Source organism: Pinus tabuliformis, chromosome 9 (assembly GCF_031772625.1).
Source record: "Pinus tabuliformis cultivar Carrire ecotype Pingquan chromosome 9, CPIR1, whole genome shotgun sequence".
NCBI classification, from domain to species: domain Eukaryota; kingdom Viridiplantae; phylum Streptophyta; class Pinopsida; order Pinales; family Pinaceae; genus Pinus; species Pinus tabuliformis.
In genome coordinates this window covers 6,209,089-6,228,336 of record NC_142307.1, presented here as the reverse complement: position 1 = coordinate 6,228,336, position 19,248 = coordinate 6,209,089, and the positions used below count along the sequence as shown (strand labels likewise).

At 39.9% G+C, this 19,248-nt stretch overlaps 1 protein-coding gene across 2 annotated transcripts in view; it reads left to right on the top strand.

The window, feature by feature from the left end:
- The first annotated feature begins 11,052 nt into the window (after positions 1–11,052).
- The window catches only part of LOC149146833 (thiosulfate sulfurtransferase 16, chloroplastic-like), a 171,226-nt gene continuing 163,030 nt past the window's right edge, over positions 11,053–19,248 (top strand). Inside the window, exons 1-2 of one of the 2 annotated variants that reach the window (XM_089441476.1) lie at positions 11,053–11,438; positions 11,827–11,928. In XM_089441476.1, coding sequence (XP_089297602.1) covers positions 11,185–11,438; positions 11,827–11,928 — 356 coding nt within the window. In that variant the 5' untranslated portion in view covers positions 11,053–11,184. Of the gene's footprint in view, positions 11,439–11,821; positions 11,929–19,248 lie in introns of both variants that reach the window. The other variant, XM_089441477.1, reaches the window with a different exon arrangement.

Below are 19,248 nucleotides of genomic sequence, written 5' to 3'. Positions count from 1 at the left end.
CTCCATTCTTGATGTGGAAAGCATTGACAGATTTATTCCAAAGCAAGAGCGACCAGAGGAAGTTGGCGCTCAAGGATAAACTCAGAAACATTAAGTGTGAGAAAGGAGACAGTATGCCCAAGTATCTCACAAAGTTCACCCCAATGTCGGGATGAGCTAGGAAGTGTGGGGGTGACTGTCGATGATGAGGACTTGGTGAGCTTGGCTCTCCTTGGTCTTCCAAAGAGTTGGCAACCCTATCAGGACTCTGTCAATGGTGGGGAGAAATTGCCAGGATGGGAGACACTTCGGTCTGATCTTGTGCAAGAGGAGATCAGGCGGAATACCAGGGACAGATCTTCATCAAAGGCATCTGATGAAGAAAATTGCGCTTTGGCTGCCAAAGAAAAGAAGGGGAAGAACAAGAAAGCTTCTCATTCTGGTGCAAAAGGCAAGAAGCAGGACATGTCCAAGGTGAAGTGCTTTCACTGTCCACAAATTGTCCGCAGAAGAAGAAAAATAAGCACGCTGCTGGATCTGCAGCGGGAGAGGCCTTAGCCTCGCAGTTTGAGTTGGATTTTTCGCTGATCGCATGCTTGGTATCAAGTGTGATGGGATCAATATGGTTTTTGGATAGTGGTGCCTCTTTTCACATGACATGAGATCAAGATTTGTTTTCTGATCTGGATGAGAAAGATCTTGGAGTGCACATCAAGATGCGCGATGATGGTAGATACAGTGCGACCGATATCGGTACCATTTCCTTTGAGAGGGAGTCTGGTAAACCCTTCGTATTGAAGGAAGTGATGCATGTTCCAGGATTGAAGAAGAATCTTATCTCTGTGGCGATGTTAGAAGACAAGGGATATGATGTGGTCTTCAGCGAGGGAAAGGATTTCCTGCGCAGTAAGACAACTAGAGAAACCCGAAAGATAGGGGTTCGAGTCAAGAACCTTTATAAATTGCATGTAGATGGCTGCGCAGCAATGGCATGCAAGGTAAAAGGATTGGTGAGCTGGGATGATGGCAAGTTGTGGCACCGGAGATTGGGCCACCTTCACCATGGAGCCTTGAAGATACTGCAGCAGATTTCTACTGGGCTTCCTAAAGGCACTCTTGCGCAGTGAGATTAGTGCAAGGGGTGTACTTTAGGAAAATTTGTGAAAGCCACCTTTCACGAGAAGGATAGTCGCGCCACGACGATCCTTGAGAGAATTCACACAGACGTGTGTGGACCTTTCTCAGTAGCTTCGACAACAAAGCAAAAGTACTATGTGATCTTTGTTGATGATTTCTCTCGAAAGTGTTGGATCTTCTTCATGCAAAAGAAGAGCGAGACATACTCAAAGTTATGTGAGTTCAAAGCACTGGTCGAGAAGGAATCGGGGAAGAAGGTGAAGGCTCTTAGGAGTGACAATGGTGGTGAATTCATCTCTGGCGAGTTCAAGGACTTCTGCAGCGCAGAAGGGATTCGAAGAGAGCTCATAGCTCCCCATAACCCACAGTAGAACGAGGTTGCTGAGCGGAAGAACAAAACAATTGTGGGTGCTGCACGGGCGATGTTGCATGATCAGGGCCCACCCCTTCACTTGTGGGTGGAGGCATATGTGCAGAACCATTGTCCTCACAAGATACTTGGCATGAGTACACCCGAGGAGGCTTATTCTGGTAAGAGGCCTGATATTTCCCATTTGAGGATTTTTGGTTCTCCTGTTTACATGCATGTGACAAAGGATGCCAAGAAGAAGTTGGAGCCGACCGCAGAGGTTGGGATATTTGTGGGGTACACTGATATGCCCCACAACTATCGTGTGTATTTGCCAGACAATCGCAAGACTGTTGTGCGACGGGATATCAAATTTCAGGAGGAGAAAGCCATGAAGTGTTTGCTTGATAGGGAGCCACACTTGCATGCAGATGAGGAGCTATTAGTTCCTAAGGATGAGCTTCAGGATGTGGATCAACCATAAGATGAAGTTCATGGAGTAGAAGAGACCACTCATGTAGCGCCAACCATCAGAGGGCGAAAGCACACTACAGAAGCTGAGCGACTGGCTCAAGATGCAGAGAAGGTTGTAGGACCACCTACAACACAGCGTAGACAGAGACAGTCACCTGATCGGTACACTGGATACATGGCTCTTGTGAGAAAATGTGTCGTGACTGAGCCATCCTCTTTCGAGGAAGCTGTGGAGGATCCCGCATGGGTAGATGCCATGGTGGAAGAGTATGATTCGATTGTCAGAAACAATGCATGGGAGATTGTCCCAAGACCGGAGGGGAAATCAGTGGTGGGTTCGAGATGGATCTACAAAGTGAAGCAGGCAGTTGACGGGAGTGTGGAGAAGTACAAGGAAAGATTTGTTGCCCGAGGCTTCTCACAGATAGAGGGGATTGATTATGAGGAGACCTTTGCACCTGTCGCAAGTTATTCTTCCATACGGACGATTCTTTCTCTCTCAGAGCAGATGGGGTGGCACATCCATCAGATGGATGTGAAGACTGCGTTCCTCAACGGAGTCATTGAGGAGGAGGTGTACATAGAGCAGCCCGAAGGTTTTGAGATCTTCAGCATCGAGTCGCATGTGTGTAGGCTCAAGAGAGCGTTGTATGGGTTGAAACAAGCACCTCATGCTTGGTAGACACAGATAGACAGTTATTTCACTGGACTTGGATTCTCCAAGAGTGAGGCGGATCCTAACCTATGCCAGATTGTGGTGGAGGGTAAGTTGCTGATCATTGTACTTTATGTAGATGATTTGATTTTGACGGGAGATGAGCTGTTGATACTTTCATGCAAGGAGGATCTTGCTAGAGAGTTTGAGATGAAGGACTTGGGCCTCCTTCATTATTTCCTGGGATTGGAAATTTGGCAGCGTAGTGATGGACTATTTGTTTCTCAGGGTAAGTATGCCCAGGAGATACTGGAGAAGTTCAACATGCATGGCTGCAAGCCTGATGATACTCCTCTTCCTGGAGGTTGATGAGCTGTTGATACTTTCATGCAAGGAGGATCTTGCTAGAGAGTTTGAGATGAAGGACTTGGGCCTCCTTCATTATTTCCTGGGATTGGAAATTCGGCAGCGTAGTGATGGACTATTTGTTTCTCAGGGTAAGTATGCCCAGGAGATACTGGAGAAGTTCAACATGCATGGCTGCAAGCCTGTTGATACTCCTCTTCCTGGAGGTTGGAGGAAGGGGGATGCTACTTCAGTGGAGGTAGTGGATGCCACTGTTTATCGACAGTTGGTGGGGTCGCTTATGTATCTGGTCAATACACGACCCGATATATGCTATGTTGTTAACCAGCTTTCACAAGCTATGGTTAAGCCAACCAAGCTCTTCTGGAAGGCAGGAAAGCATGTATTGCATTATCTCAGAGGCACATCGAGATATGGATTGTGGTACAGACAGGAGGATGAGGTGAAGCTATGTGGCTTCACGGATGCAGATTGGGCAGGAAGCCCAATGGACCGAAAGAGCACATCTAGAGGGATCTTCAGTATCGGGTCGACAACAATTTCTTGGTACAACAGGAAGTAGAGATCCGTGGCACTCAATTCAGCAGAGGCCGAGTATATGGCAGCAAGTTTGGCTGCATGCGAGGCTATATGGATGAGGAAGATTTTGGTCGAGTTATTCGGGTCACACTTGGAGCCTACTGTGATTTATTGTGATAACAAGAGTTGCATTAAACTCTCGGCTAATCCAGTATTTCATGATAGATCCAAGCACATCGACATCAGGTACCATCATATCAGAGATTGTGTGCAGCGGAGAATCATGTTACTTTCATACATTCCCACGGAGGATCAGGATGCTGATATCTTGACGACGACACTCACCAGGAGCAATTCGAATACCACAGAGGCAGGATAGGGGTTGCAGATAATCCATATCTTGTTGAGAGGGAGTGTTGAAAATGCAACAAGATGATGGAGCTTAGTGAAAAGAAGTCGCCTTCACTAAGTGGGCCCGTAGGCTATTTTTGGCGCAAAGTCTATTTTTAGACTGTGTCTATTTTTAGACATATGGATCATGGTCTATGAGTTGCAGGATGATATTTATGGATGATTGGTCATGTTGGTAAAAATAGATGGACCTCTATTTTTATACATATGGGCGGAGTCTATTTTTAGACTATCAGTCAAAAAATAGAACAATCGAATATTATTAGCTCTTAGTAATATTTGGACTATAAACATTATCTTATCCTCTTGCAGCACTTCAATTCGAGCTACGGATGTGGCACATGCAATTTCCAGAAGGAAATACGCTTTTCCTATGGGTTAGTTGAGCTATTGCATGATGGACTTCAGTTAGAACTCAAGTGATTGAGTTTGGTGGAGTTGATTGAGGAGTTGACGGAGTTGCGTTCAGTTTGACTTAGTTGAACTAGTTGTATTTAGTCTAACTGCCAAATACACTAGTGATGAGTGATGTGAATTAATTATTAATTATTTCACTAATTATTAACTCATAAATCAACTAAAGAATACATCAGTTAACTCAGTGCATGGACAGTTTAGTGGAGACAAGTGCTAGAGGTGGGTGAAAGGGTAAGACAACTATCAGTTGTGACTATCGCTGTGCATGAGATTTGCACAATCATTGATTGAGATTTCCAATTAGGATTGCGCAATACAGGCCAAGGGAATTCTCAACTTGGATTACGTAGTAGAGGCAAGCAAACAGTGGAGGAGATTTGAACCCGTGACTTGTTTAGATCTGAGCTAGTTTGTGTGTAGCAGGTGGAGATAGTACTGAGTAATTGTGAGGAGTATTGTACTATGTATTGTTACATGTTCTCTATCATTATAATATACAGATAGTTGGGGGTTTTCAGCTGCATGCTTTCCCCATTACATACTGTGTTGATATGTGTGATTGATGTTTCAATGTGCGCCTGCGATTGCTTTTAATTCCGCAAATTGATGATCAATGGTAGAGGAGGTTATGTATTATGCATGCATTCCGCAAATAGTGTATAATCAGGATAATCTCTATGAATAAGTATTATATTATTCAAATTTCTACACTCTAAGATTATGCATTGATTACAGGCAATTGAACAAAGTGACCATCAAGAAAAAGTATCCATTTTCGAGGATTGATTACTTGTTGACCAGCTAAAGAGAGTAGTAGTGTTCTCAAAGATTGACTTGAGATCCATATATCACCAGGTACACATTAAAGAAGATGGCATCTACAATACTACTTTCTGAACCACGTATGGGCATTATGAGTTTGTTGTAGTTCCATTTAGTTTGAATAATGATCCATCTACCTTTACATGCATTATGAATAGTGTGTTGCATCCTTATCTAGACAAGTTTGCAGTATTGAGATTGCTAAGAGAGCATCAATTGTACGATAAGGTTAGTAAGTGCAGTTTGTTTCAGACATAAGTACACTATTTGGGGAATGTGGTATCCAATGAAGGCATAATAATGGATCCAGAAAAGATAAGAGCTACCATGGAATGGGAACCTCCTTGGAATGTGGATGAGGTAAGATCATTTATGGGGATATCAAGTTATTACATGAGGTTCATCATGAACTTCTCTCAAATTTCATATCTTATTACGTCACTACCGAGGCAAGATAAGAAATACGAATGGTTGGAGGAATGTGCAACAAACTTGAGAAGTTGAAGCAGATATTGACAAATGCTCCAATGCTAAAGGTTGTAGATCCAGAAAAAGAGTTTGTGGTGTGTACAAATGCCTGCAAGAGAGGACTTTGTGGAGTCTTGATGTAGGAAGGACATGTAGTATGCTATGAATAACAAAAAATGAATGAGCATGAGCATAATTATTCGACACATGATCTTGAGTTGGCAGTGATCATCCATGCATTGAAGATGTGGAGGCATTATCTTCTTGGCAGGAGGCTTGTACTTATGAGTGATCACAATGGATTGAGGTATCTATTTGACCAACCGAATATGAATGCCAGACAAGATAGATTGTTTTCCATGATCATTGAGTTAGAAGATAAGGTACATCAAGGGGAAAGAGAATAGGTTTGCAGATTCTCTTATCAGGAGGATACACGTAAATCATATAGCATCTATGAGCTCCTATGGGATAGATTTACACAATCACATTTTACAGGTAGGACAACAAGATGACAGGTACATGGAGCTTATGCACATGTTACAGGAGGGTATAGGTGCTCAAGATGTGGACTAGCATCTTATAATGGATGGTTTGGTCAGATTCAGGGACATGATCTATGTGTCAAATGATTGTGAGCTTAAGAAGACTATCTTGTGAGAATTTCATGTAAAACCATATTCAGGTCACCGAGGATATCATGAGACATTGAGAGCGGTGAAGAAGTTTTATCATTGGCTGAATCTAAAGAAGGAAGCGGCAAAGTTTGTGGCTAGATGCCTAGACTGTCAGTAGGTGAAAGCAGAGTGTAAGCATCCAGGAGGGTTGCTTCAGTTGATTCAGATTCCAGAGTGTAAATGGGAGGTCATTTCCATAAATTTCATCACAAGTTTGTCGAGGACATCTTGACAACGTGACTCCATCATGGTTTTGGTTGAAAGAAGGTAGCACACTTCATTCTAGTGAAGTCTACTTATTCAACTAATGATGTAGCGCAAGTCTTAATCCAAGATGTTGTGAGGTTGCATGGTGTTCCAAGGAAGATTGTGTTAGACAGGGATGATAAGTTCACTTCTAGATTCTGGAAGGAGTTGTTTGCAAGTTTGGGCACAGAGTTGGCCTTCAACACAAGTTATAATCCACAGATAGATGGACAGAGAGAGAGGGTCAACAAAATATTGGAGGACATATTGGGGATGTATGTGATGCATTAACAAAGGATATGGGAGGAGTACCTTTTGTTGGTTGAGTTTTCTTACAATAATGGCTATTTGGAGTCATCGAGGATGAGTCTATTCGAGGCACTCTATGGGCAGAGTTGTAATACTCCCATCAGTTGGAGTGATCCAGTGAAGAGGGTGTTGATAGGATTTGACATGTTGACAAAGATGGAACATGAAATGCAGGTAATGAAGAAGAATATGAATGCAACACAGGACATATAGAAAAGTTATGCAGATTGGAACAAGATGTTTAATGAGTTTCAGGCTGGGTAATAGGTCGATTTGTGCATCAAGTCGAAGAAGAGCTCCTTGAGGATTTGATCATGTGCCAAGTCGGCACCTTAGTTTTGTGGACCTTTCAAGATTCTTGAAAGGATGAGACCAATAGCCTATTGAATTGCATTTCCTCTAACAATGAAATTCCATGATGTTTTCTATATGTCATTACTTAAGAAGTATGCTAAAGATGTTGACCATGTGATTGACTAGTCTGTATTGCAGGTGGATCCAGATCGAGAATTCCAGCAGGAACCTAAGTGTATTTTGCAGAGAAAGATGCTCATGCTCCAAAACTGAGCAATCAAGAAGGTTAAGTGCAATGGAAGCACTCTAGACTCAATGAAGCTGCATGGGAAATGGTTGATAAGATGTAGGCTATGTATCCTTCTCTATTCACAGGTTAAGTGAATTCTTTTGACATATGTTTTGGTATATTTATATATGTATATGGATGTAAATATCGCCATGAGATGTGTTATAAAGCTCCAATAAGTGGTATGGGTTTCATGTTATTATGTTTCCATGATGGTCTTATTTTTAGCAGGATGATCATTGTAAACACTGCATCGAGCTAACTTATAAAGCTCCATGCGAAATATGTTTTTCTTTTCAGCGGTGTTGTTGGTGGTAGGTGTCATTGAACACTAAGGATGATGTTCCCCCAAGGGGGATGGTTCTGTAACATCCATGGTCAAAATTCCATGTAATAAAGTTAACAAAGGGAAAATAATAACCAACGACATGGAACACTTATTCCAAGTTGAATATTGGGCAAAACATCCTAGTGTGGGTGTTCATTTGGTTTATTATGGCTAAGGAAATTGGCAAAGACAATGACAAAGTCTTTGAAAAGGCAAGAGGCATTAATTGCCAAATTTTTATGAAAATAAAGGAAATTAGGAGAAAAGGAAGGTGAAAGGTCAAAGGTTGCATGTGAGAATGGAAATCGATGAAAATAGAGGCCTCATTACTAAAAATGCTTATGAGGATCAGTTCACAACCTTTTGTCAGTTCAGTTTTGGAGCTTTTTCTCTCTACTCTCTCTCTCTCTCTCTCATACTCTTGGACATTTAGAGCATTCTAAGAGAACTCTAGCATCGGAGAAAAGAGGGCAAAGGAAGAGCAAGAAACCAATATGAAGCAAAAGATAAAGTAAGGAAGAGCGAGATCAAGCAACTACAGCGGGAGTAGTTGCAAGTATCGAGTTGCATGTATGATTTCCTTGATAGTTTTGGCATGCTTGGTACATGCATGTGTGCTTTTGGTCTTGTTGTTGGCATTGGCATGAGTTTTTCTAGGTGTGACAATGTTCTTCACCCTTACCTTACCATTTCCAGATAGCCATGGTGTGATGGGGTTCTATTGTTTTGGTTGAGCTAGATTTCTAGATGGATTTGAAGTTGAGTGGGGTGGTATTAGGATTAATCACAAGCCCTAGGAATCCCAGGGTGGGATATACGGTAAAGCCTGATTGTGAATAACCTTGACTGGGCCTAAGAATCCTTTGATCGGTAATGACGGGATACATAGTAAATCCCAAAGGGTGGTGACCTCACAAACCTATGAATCCCTTACTCGATAATGGCAGGATACATGGTAAAGCTGAGAGGTTGAGATGGACAAATTCCTCATGGTTTAGTTGGAGAGATCTGGAGGCATCCAAGCTTATATAGGCCTAGTGATCCAGTGGGGGTGCGATAAAGCCTGTTGTATTGATGAGAGTATTGTACCTAGGAATCCCTTGGTAGGATATATGGTAAAGCCTGGGGAATCCCTGGTTGTTCTTGTTGTGAGTCCCACATTCATGCTTGGAATATGGCACGGGGGTGATTGGCTGAAAGAAAGATTTGGTTCAGTCAATCTATGGTCTGGTGGTTCATGGAAGTCCTTGACTTGGATGGATTATGCACATTAATAAGATTTCCTTTTCCTTTGGTATTTCATGTGTAAATGTACTTGTTAATATGTGGTTTTATGGTTGTTATATCCTTGTTATTTTTGTTGGTTATATGCTAGTTATAAGCATGGTTTATGACAAACTTTTGTTATGGCTCTCGTTACGATTTGATTAATATATGAAATGTAAATGAGTATATGACCTAATAAATGATAATGCAACTATTGTGATAAGGCATCAACACTTCTTTATGAATCTCAAATAAGTATGAGACCCCTATGCTCAGATATGTTGTTATGACTTGTAGATTTCATATTTGTGATATGTTTAACGAAATGCTTGTCATGGCTAGTAGGGGTTCGGTCAAGTCCTTGTACAAATGTTTGCATTGGTAGCTTTATTCATGGTTATTTAACATTTCTAGAAGTTTCATGAAGTTTTGAGTAATTGCTTGAGACCTAGCTCTGAAAAAGTGGCATAAAATCCAGGGTCGTTGGCACAAAACTGCTTGAAAAAGGCCATTTTTGTTGGCATGATTTTCTATGGGAATGACTGGAGGGCCTCATTCACATGCATGGATTGTCATGGGAGCGGCTGGGGGTCTAGTTGAGCAAAAAGACAAGTTGTCTAAGGGGTTAGGCACCCTGGAAGGGTTAGTTGTCTCTTGAAGGGTTTGTAGTTCCTGATTAAAGTCAGATTAGGTTTGTTTTGTCGGTTTCACTTCCTTAACTGTACATGGGGAGTTGAATCACATCATAGTAGCCTCTCATCACATGTTTACCCTAGTGGATCGGTTAGCTTGGGTAAATATGCGAGGAGGGTGTTACATCAATGTCAAGATATCTACATGGAGATACCTACCAGATCGACCAAATTGTTTATATACAATTATTATTTATTAAATTGTATGAACTCCTCTCCAACTAAATTGATTTTCGAAGAATGCATCTAGGGTCGGGTCCTTTTGAGAGACTCGAATTTTTTGTAAGAATGAGCTCAATTTTGACCGCAATATTTTCAAAATTTGAAATTTAGATAAAGATGGTTGGAAGAAAATAGGTCTCTATTACTTTCAAAGAAAAACTAAAATTTTTCTTTTATAATGAAAGCAAGTTCGTTTTTCTTTCATAAATATATGTCATAACGTTCCCAGGTAAACATCGTGTCATGGAGAGATTAGGTAACTTGGTAAGATACAAATGCACGAGAAATTAAAATAATTATTAACTTCAATAGGTGGCCACTGGCCACATTAACTTTCTGTGCAAAAACATGAATATCAGTTGATGGGGTTGATTGCGCGAATGGATTGTTGGATCATAGCTTTGATTTTACTTAGTTAGGAGTTATCGTCACATTGATCTTGATTTCAATGCCATCCACTTGTATAGTCGACATCAATAGCCAAAGATTTAGGAAAAAGTTAATAGACATGAAATTCAAAATTGTGATTTGATAGCGTTCATTGTTGTGCTACTTTTTTTTATTACCTGGTAAGATATCTTAAGCGAAGATAACCTAAGAATTTGTCTAAATACACAAGATATACTGGAAACCTAAAACATTAACGAAACTTGTTCTCTACAATGATCGAAGTGAAGTTAATATTTGTTGTATCCATCAAATTAACATCCCCTCACAAACCTATACTACAAACATTAATTATGTAATAATCACCCTTCCCACAAAGACCTATACTACAAACATGAATTATGTAGTAATTACCCTACCATTCAACCGTGCAAACCATGAATAATATACCCACCAAATTCACCTATCACGATACATTTTATAATCACATCTGATACATTCACATCTCTAAACTAACAACCAATAGCAACAAAAATATATTAATATATATATATATATATATTTTTATTTATTTATTTTTATTATTATAAAATTCAGCATTATTAAATTACAAAGAAATTCATATAGTTGATCAAATGCGTGATAATAAAATCAATCATCATAATCTTTAACCACTGATTCTCTTACTTCAAATTAAAAATTAATAATAACCTCTCAGATTGAATTATCTCGGTTGAAACTCGTTCGGGCTCAGCCGCCCAAAATCTATCAGAATAATAAAGCAGCACTGAACATATTCCAATTTTTTTTTTTCATTTTAAATTTGAGCACCAAGCATCTTAGCAGCACTGAAGACATTCCCAATACTATTTGCATCATGGACGTCGCTATTTCGAGTGGGAAGACAGAATGGGGCGTAACCCATCTTTGTCATCCATATTTCGTTGGCTGGCAATGGCGGAACAATTCATTCTTTACCTTTCGTGGGTCCTACAGGGCTCTTGCACTCCCTAAATCTCAGATTATGCATGCATCGCCCCACATTATGTTTAGCACTTCCAAGAATCATTCGCAGGGAACCCCGCAATATCTCTTTGACAGAGTCCTTAGTGGAGTCTCCGATAGGAAGAGGTATGTATGCTATAATTTCTTTCAGGTATGGGATTCAAATCCCTAAATTTTTCCATTAGGTTAGTTTAGTGTCAAGGAATGTATTTTGGTATGTGTTATTTTTCGTTTGTTCAAATAGGTTATCGTTTGGTATGCGTTATTTTTCTTTTGTTCAAATTGGTTATCGGTTTTAAGGTTTTCTTTTGGCCGAATTTCATTTTGCATCTTTGAAATGAAATATGTATTACCCGGAATAGGATAGCCACTTGTATCTATGATTCAATTAGCGATTTAAAAAAATTCCATTTGCATTTTCTGTAGTTACACACCAGCTGACACGAGCTAATGCGTTCAGAATTATAATTTCCTTTTAGTGGAACCTGTATAAATCCATGCTGTTGTAGTGCAGGACACAAGCAACGGGGAAGAATATGGACACATCGCCAAAAAGCGTAACAGTGCAGGTTGCTTTTGAGCTTGTTCAAGCAGGCCATCGCTATTTGGACGTGAGGTGAATAAATAGCTCGTATGATATTTCGAGGTTCTATTGTTTTTTAGTGCTGGCCGGTTTCGAACATGACTCACAGTTTTATTTGCCTGAGAAAGTAGTTGTTGAATTAAAGCCCGGGTGTTCTATCTAAAATGTTACAAAGCTATTGCTTTAATGCAATTAACGGTGAATTAGTGGAAATATATCATACAAAATGCATCCCAGTTTTAATATTCAATGGGCCATGCTATTCTGTGGTAATTGTAAGGTGATTTTCTGCATGAGTTAAATCAAAACAGTACAATTTTATTGAAATGGATTGTTACTGTCTGACAATCAAAATTTTGGTAAATTTTACCCACACAGATTATTTTTTTTTATATAACTTCCTTTCCAATGGAGTTGGATATGTACAACTTCTCTTTACGAAGCATACACCTAGGTTGTTTTATTTATTTATTAATTTTAATAATTATAACCTTAGCTCAATTTAATATTTGTCAGGCCAGGGTAACTCCAGAATGAATGAGCGGAAGAAATTGTGATATATTATTCATAAGCTAACTAACATTTATATACAAAAATATGTCGGATCAGTTCATCTTCTTGATGACTGTCCAGTTCACCCATCCGTTGAGGATTAGGTGTCAACATTCCCCCCCTTAATCTGAAGGGATGTTGGTGAGTCCAAGCATCGTTCTGAATCTTTCAAGCTTTTCTCTTCCAAGCGCTTTGGTGAAGATGTCTACAATTTGCTCGTTTGTGGAACAATGACGGAGATGGATTGTTTTGGCCTCAACATGATGTCGGATCAGATGATATTTAGTATTGATGTGCTTAGTACGATCATGGAACTTTGGGTTCTTGGCCAACTTTATTGCAGAGGTGTTATCAATCATGAGTGGAGTTGATTGTATTTGTTTTACCTGCAAATCTTCAAGAATTTTCCTGAGCCACACAATTTCTTTCGTTGCTTCAGCTGTTGCCACATATTCTGCTTCTGTTGTGGAATCTGCTGGTACTGATTGTTTGCGTGATCTCCAGGAGACAGCTACTGATCCAAGACTCATAGCATATCCTGAAGTAGATACCCCAGTTTCTTTGTCTCCATCGAAGTCTGAATCAGAGTATCCAATCAAGTTGAAGTCGTCCACCTGTGTATACTTGATTCCAAGGTCTTGAGTTCCCTTCAAGTACCTTAGAACTCTTTTTGCAGCAGATCAATGTCCCTCACAAGGCTTTTGCATAAACCTGGAGAGGATTCCAACAGCAAATAAAATGTCTGGTCTGGTAGTAGTGAGGTAGATGAGACTTCCTACAAGCTGTCTATACTTTGTTGCATCCTCAAATTTCTTTCCTTCAATAGATGTGAGCTTCAAGTTTTGTTCCATTGGAATAGAAAGAGGATTGCACTCTGTCATGCCAAATCTGTTTAACAAATCTCCAATGTATTTCTTTTGAGAAAGAAATATGGACTTTGGATGTTGGGTTACTTCAATGCCAAGATAGTAATGAACATAACCCAAATCAGTCATTTCAAATTTTTTTCCTAATTCTTTCTTTATGGATGCAATATAGCTTTCATTGTTCCCTGTCATTAAAAGATCATCTACATATACCACAAGATATACAACTGTAGTGCCAACTTTCTTGACAAATAAAGTTGCATCATCAAGATCAAAATGTTTGAAGTTGAGTTTCAGAAGATGCTCAGTTAGTTTTTCATACCAGGCTCGTGGTGCTTGTTTGAGGCCATACAAGGACTTCACAAGTTTGCATACTTTATGTTCATGTCCTTTCACAGCAAATCCTTCAGGCTGGGACATAAAAACATTCTCTTTTAGATCTCCATTCAAGAATGCAGTTTTTACATCCATTTGATGGACTTTCCACCCGTTCTGAGCAGCTAGTGCAAAGAGTGTCCGGATGGTGGCCCATTTTGCTGTGGGGGCAAAAGTTTCCTCATAATCGACCCCTTCCTTCTGTGCAAAACCTTTTGCCACAAGCCTAGCTTTGTGCTTGTCAAGTGAGCCATCAGCTTTGTACTTGTTCTTGTAGACCCACTTGCAGCCAATTGGTTTGGTTCCAAATGGAGGATCAACCAGCTTCCAAGTGCCATTCTTTATGAGGGCATCATACTCCTTCTGCATCGCTTCTTTCCATTCATCATGAGAAGCAGCTTCTTTGAAGGAAGTTGCTTCAAAATCTGTAGACAAGTTCAATTCACAATCATAAGTAACATCCATATCAACAGGTGAATTAGAGTTATCTACATCACCTCCATCTTGTCGGTTTGTATTTCTGGCAGTGTTGCACACATCGCGATAAAATCGCGATAAAATCGCGATAAAATCGTAAAATCGCGATTTTTTAATTTTGCCGATTCAAAGCGCGATTTTTATCGAAAAAATCGAGCGATTTTTATCAATCGCGATTTTTTGTATCTTCATCGGGATCGTTTGGTCCAATTTGTGATTTTTCCCGCTTTTTTCCGACGATTAAATCCCGATCGCGATGTGTGCAACACTGATTTCTGGTTCCTGTTTTTCCAATTTCATCAGGATGAACACTTTCAAGTGTCTTTGTCAGCCACTTTGGGGGACCTTTCTGAGATGGTCCAGGCTGCTCTGTTGATTGAGTTGGGTCTGAATCAAGATTGAGTCTCCCAATTCTATCAATTACATCACTTAAAGGATCATCCGGTGTTGGAGTTTCATGCAAGGGAGATTGTTCTTCAGAAGAAGATTCTACATGTTGATCTAGTATAGGAATCCCCCCTTCAAGATGTGGAATCTGATTATCAAACTCTTGAAATGATTTCGGTTTTGTGAATCTATCCAAGCGATCAAGTTGTCGCTCAACAACACTGTCAGATTTGGATGATTCAAGAAAAATGACATCTCTAGATAAAACAAATTTTTTATTTACTTCATCATAGAGGCGGTATACTTTAGATGTGTTTGAATACCCCAGGAAGATACACTTACGACTTCTAGCACCAAGTTTGTTTCTATGTACCTTTGGTATTAAAGCATAACAGGTGGAACCAAAAATCCTGAGATGTTTTACCGAAGGAACATGTCCATACCACAATTCATAAGGAGTCTTGTTTCTTATAGCACTAGATGGACATCTATTCTTTATATATGCAGCACATAGAACAACATCAGCCCAAAACATTGTCTTTACATTTTTGAAGAAAAGCATGGATCGTACCATATTCAAAATTGTTCTGTTCATTCTTTCAGCTACACCATTCTGTTGAGGATTATAAGGCACAGTTGTTTGATGTTTAATCCCATGTTGGCGAAGATAGTGTTCAAATTCATTTGATGTATATTCTTTTCCATTATCAGTGCGAATAGACCCAATATGAGATTGTGCATCATTTTCAATCCATTTATGAAAATTCTTGAATGTTTGAAAAGCATCAGATTTGTTCTTCAATAAATAAACCCAACACATTCTGGTGTAATCATCAATAAATGTCATGATATATTTATTTCCATTTGCAGAAGAAACAGGCATTGGCCCACATAAATCTGAATGAATGAGTTCAAGCTTCCTATGTGCTCTTGAATGTGAATCATGAAAAGACTGTTTGCTATGCTTTCCTAGAATGCAAGCATCACATTGCTTATGTTTTCATGGAATTGTAGGCAAACCAGCAACGCCATTTTTCTTCAACAAGCGGAGACTATCATAGTTTAAATGTCCAAATCTAGCATGCCATAATAAACTTGATGGAAGTGTACCTTCTTCATGATGAGAAATATATGAGAAATGTTGTGCATGAGCAGAGGTTCCTTGCAGTTTAAGAAGTCTTTCTTCTTTTATACCCCTCATGACAAGTGAGTGGTCAGATGCCTTTCTTACCTCAAGCTTGCCATCAAACATGTGAATGGAGTGACCTTGCTGGCGGATGTGAACCAGGGACAACAAGTTTCTCTTGAGCTGTGGGAGATATAGAACATGATCCAGAAGAAAGTCTGGAAGACCAGGCAGTTTAAGCCTGATTGTGCCAAGCCCTGATGGCTTGATTTTTGACTGATCTGCAAAGTATACTGCTCCATCAACATTATCAGTGAAATCTTCAAAAAAATCTTTCCTATGAGTCATATGACAGGTTGCTCCTGAATCAAGCAACCAGTCATTTTTCGAAGAAGCAAGTGAAGCATTAAACAAATCTTCATTTACTCCAATGTTACATTGTGCCTCAATATAGTGAGCGGATTCAGGTGCTTTACCTTTGTCTGTGTCATCAGTTTTACCTTTCTGCTGATTTCTTCTCTGCTCAACTTTGTCCCATGGTAGCTTGCATGTAGAAGCATCATGTGATCCATTTCGTTTGCAGCGAATGCAATGCAGATCTGCCTTTTCTGCTTGAGAATGTCTGCCCCCCCTGCCTCTGAAGTATCTTCCTCTTCCTCTTCGTCCACCTCTTCCTCTTGTAGAATCTTGAGCAGGATGCTTTTCTTTATGAGCAAGGCAAACAGTCTCTTCAGAAGATTCAGGGACTGTTTTCTTTCCAAAGGCTTTCTCTCTTTCAACAAACTTTTTCACAAGAGACTCAAAGGTTATGTCTTTAAGATTTCCATTTGCTTGTAAAGACTCAAGATAATTAGAGTAGGTAGGATAGAGTGCTTTGAGAAAGGCAATAAGAGAGATATCCAGCTCAACCTTAGTGGATTTAAGATCATGCATTATAGACTTTATTTCAGATGCAAGAGCAAGGGGATCATTATTTTTCAGTTCAAGAGTGAAGAATTTAATCATGAGCTGAACAACTTCAAGTGCAGAATGAGAATCATAGAGTTCTTTTAGCTTTTGTAAAGCTTCAAAGGCAGTGGAATAGGATGAAATATGACGACTTACTTCTTCATTTACAGATGCTGCAATCAAAGCATAGGCTTTGCTGTTCTTGTTTTCCCAAATGAAAAGTTCTTTATCTGATGTAGGCTGCACAGGGTCTTTGTCTTCTTCTCCGACACACACTACTTTCCACAACTCATTGTAGATGAGGGTGTGTTTTACCATCCGAGACCATTCAGAATAGTTCTCCTTGCCAGTGAGAACTATTCCGACCATAGAAATGATTGAATGCATTCTGTAAAAGAATATCTCTGCTAAAAAAACTTCTGTTGAAAAAAAAACTGCTGAAAAAGAAAATCCTTATGCCACAGCCTTATGCACTTTATTTTCTTCCTACGTTTGATAGAAGCATCAGCATTTCTCACTGCAATATTACTATGTTTGAAAAATGCACAATGGATCACTTCACTTTATTCTATTAATATATCACTTCAATATATTAAAAATGCACAAGGGATATATCACTTCAATATATATATCAATATATTATGCAAATGCGCAAGGGATCACTTCACTTCATCAATATATCACTTCAATAATCCATATATTATGCAACACTACAAATATTTTGATATATAAAACACCCTGACTGATATAACTTGAATGCTTTGAAAACTGCCTTGAATGAACACTTTGAAAAAACAACGCAATGCTTTATAGAGACGGCGCAATACTACAACATTACTATAGCATTTCATAACACAGCGCAATACTACAGCATTACTATTTTGAGAAGCTATCCAAATCTGGATTTCGGAATGTATCCACTTAGAGCATACCAATGGTGCTCATACAAAGCAACCCAAAGCTTCTAACTTCTAAGCATTACTGTGGTTCATCATATAACAGTGAAATCCGACTATCAAAAAAAACCAAGCATAATAAATCACGTATATTTACGGTACTTTATCATGGTCACTAGAAAAGCTTGAGCTCTAATGCTGCGTGTCGACTCTTTGACCTTAGTGTTGCACGTTCCAATACCTGAAGCTTTTCAACTCGCAGAAGAGCAGCATATCCTTGCTGTCGTGGGTTCGGCCCCTTCTTGACGGCTCTTCCTCAGGCCAGCAAACGGGCACAGTGCGTATTCAAATGAAAAAATTGATTAACGCAATCCCTCAGGCCAGCAAACGGGCACAGTGCGTATTCAAATGAAAAGATTGATTAACGCAATCCCTTAGGCCAGCAAACGGGCACAATGCGTATTCAAATGAAAAGATTGATGCTAAGTTTCAAAACTATACTCTGAATTTCCTGAATCTTCTTATCAGTAAGCAAAAGATTGGCATAGTAAAGAATATCTTGAAAGAATTTGAATCATTATAAAATGAACTGACATGGACGCGGAGACTCTATGCTTATTCAAAACCTACGATTGTGTAGACCAGTACCGAGGCGGAGAGTCTCAGAAACGCACATTCAGATTTCCAAAACGCAAATTCAGATTTCCAAAACGCACTTCAACAGCGCATAACTATGGACAGTGTGCTCAGGGCAGAGGCGCGCAGTCTCAGGACAGAGGGCGCAGTCTCAGCAGTGGCAGCGCTACCATGTCAGGCATATGCGCAGAGAGACTAACGTTTATGCAGACAAAGGCGTTATAGCCAGGCAGACGTTTCAGGCAGAGGAGTTACAAGGAATCCCATCTGGGACCTGCGCTCTGATACCATGTTAGGCCAGGGTAACTCCAGAATGAATGAGCGGAAGAAATTGTGATATATTATTCATAAGCTAACTAACATTTATATACAAAAATATGTCGGATCAATTCATCTTCTTGATGACTGTCCAGTTCACCCATCCGTTGAGGATTAGGTGTCAACAATATTAATGTTTCTTGGTGACCAAACTGTATCAGTGGGGCTTGTTATCCACCACCAGTGGGTGACACTCATAGGATAATTTTTTCTCCTAGATTGTCTTCAGCCGGCGGCCAGCAGCCCCTTGCAGCCCCCAGAGAGTTTGATGTGCTATCATCTCTGCCACCTAAGCCATACATTATGTGCCCTCACCTATTTTATCATGATCGTATGTTTGAAGGCGGGCCTTCTAATCCTGAAGGTATGGCTTTTCATTATGTAATTGGGTATTTTTGATTACTTATTATGGACACATTTGGACATAGATTAGCGGGGGGATTTGGCGGAAAGAATGGGCTTGGTCTATACTCTTGTCCCCTTATCCAATTTTGTGGTTAGTCTTGTATCCTAGCCCTGTGGGATCTCTTCATTGGCTACTAGCTTTAGGGGTGGCACTACATGGGAAACCCCGATTTTGGTTGTGTGGTCCCGCTGCTTGACACCACAAACATCACCACTCTCCATTCATTATAGCCCATTTCCACATATTTCCCATTAGGGCTCACATTTGTCCATTGGGTCCACAAGGAGTTAGCTTTCTCCTCCCCTTGTCAACACTTTGGGTTGGGCTTGGAATGATGCCCCAAAGGTTGATGCAACTAAAAAGAAA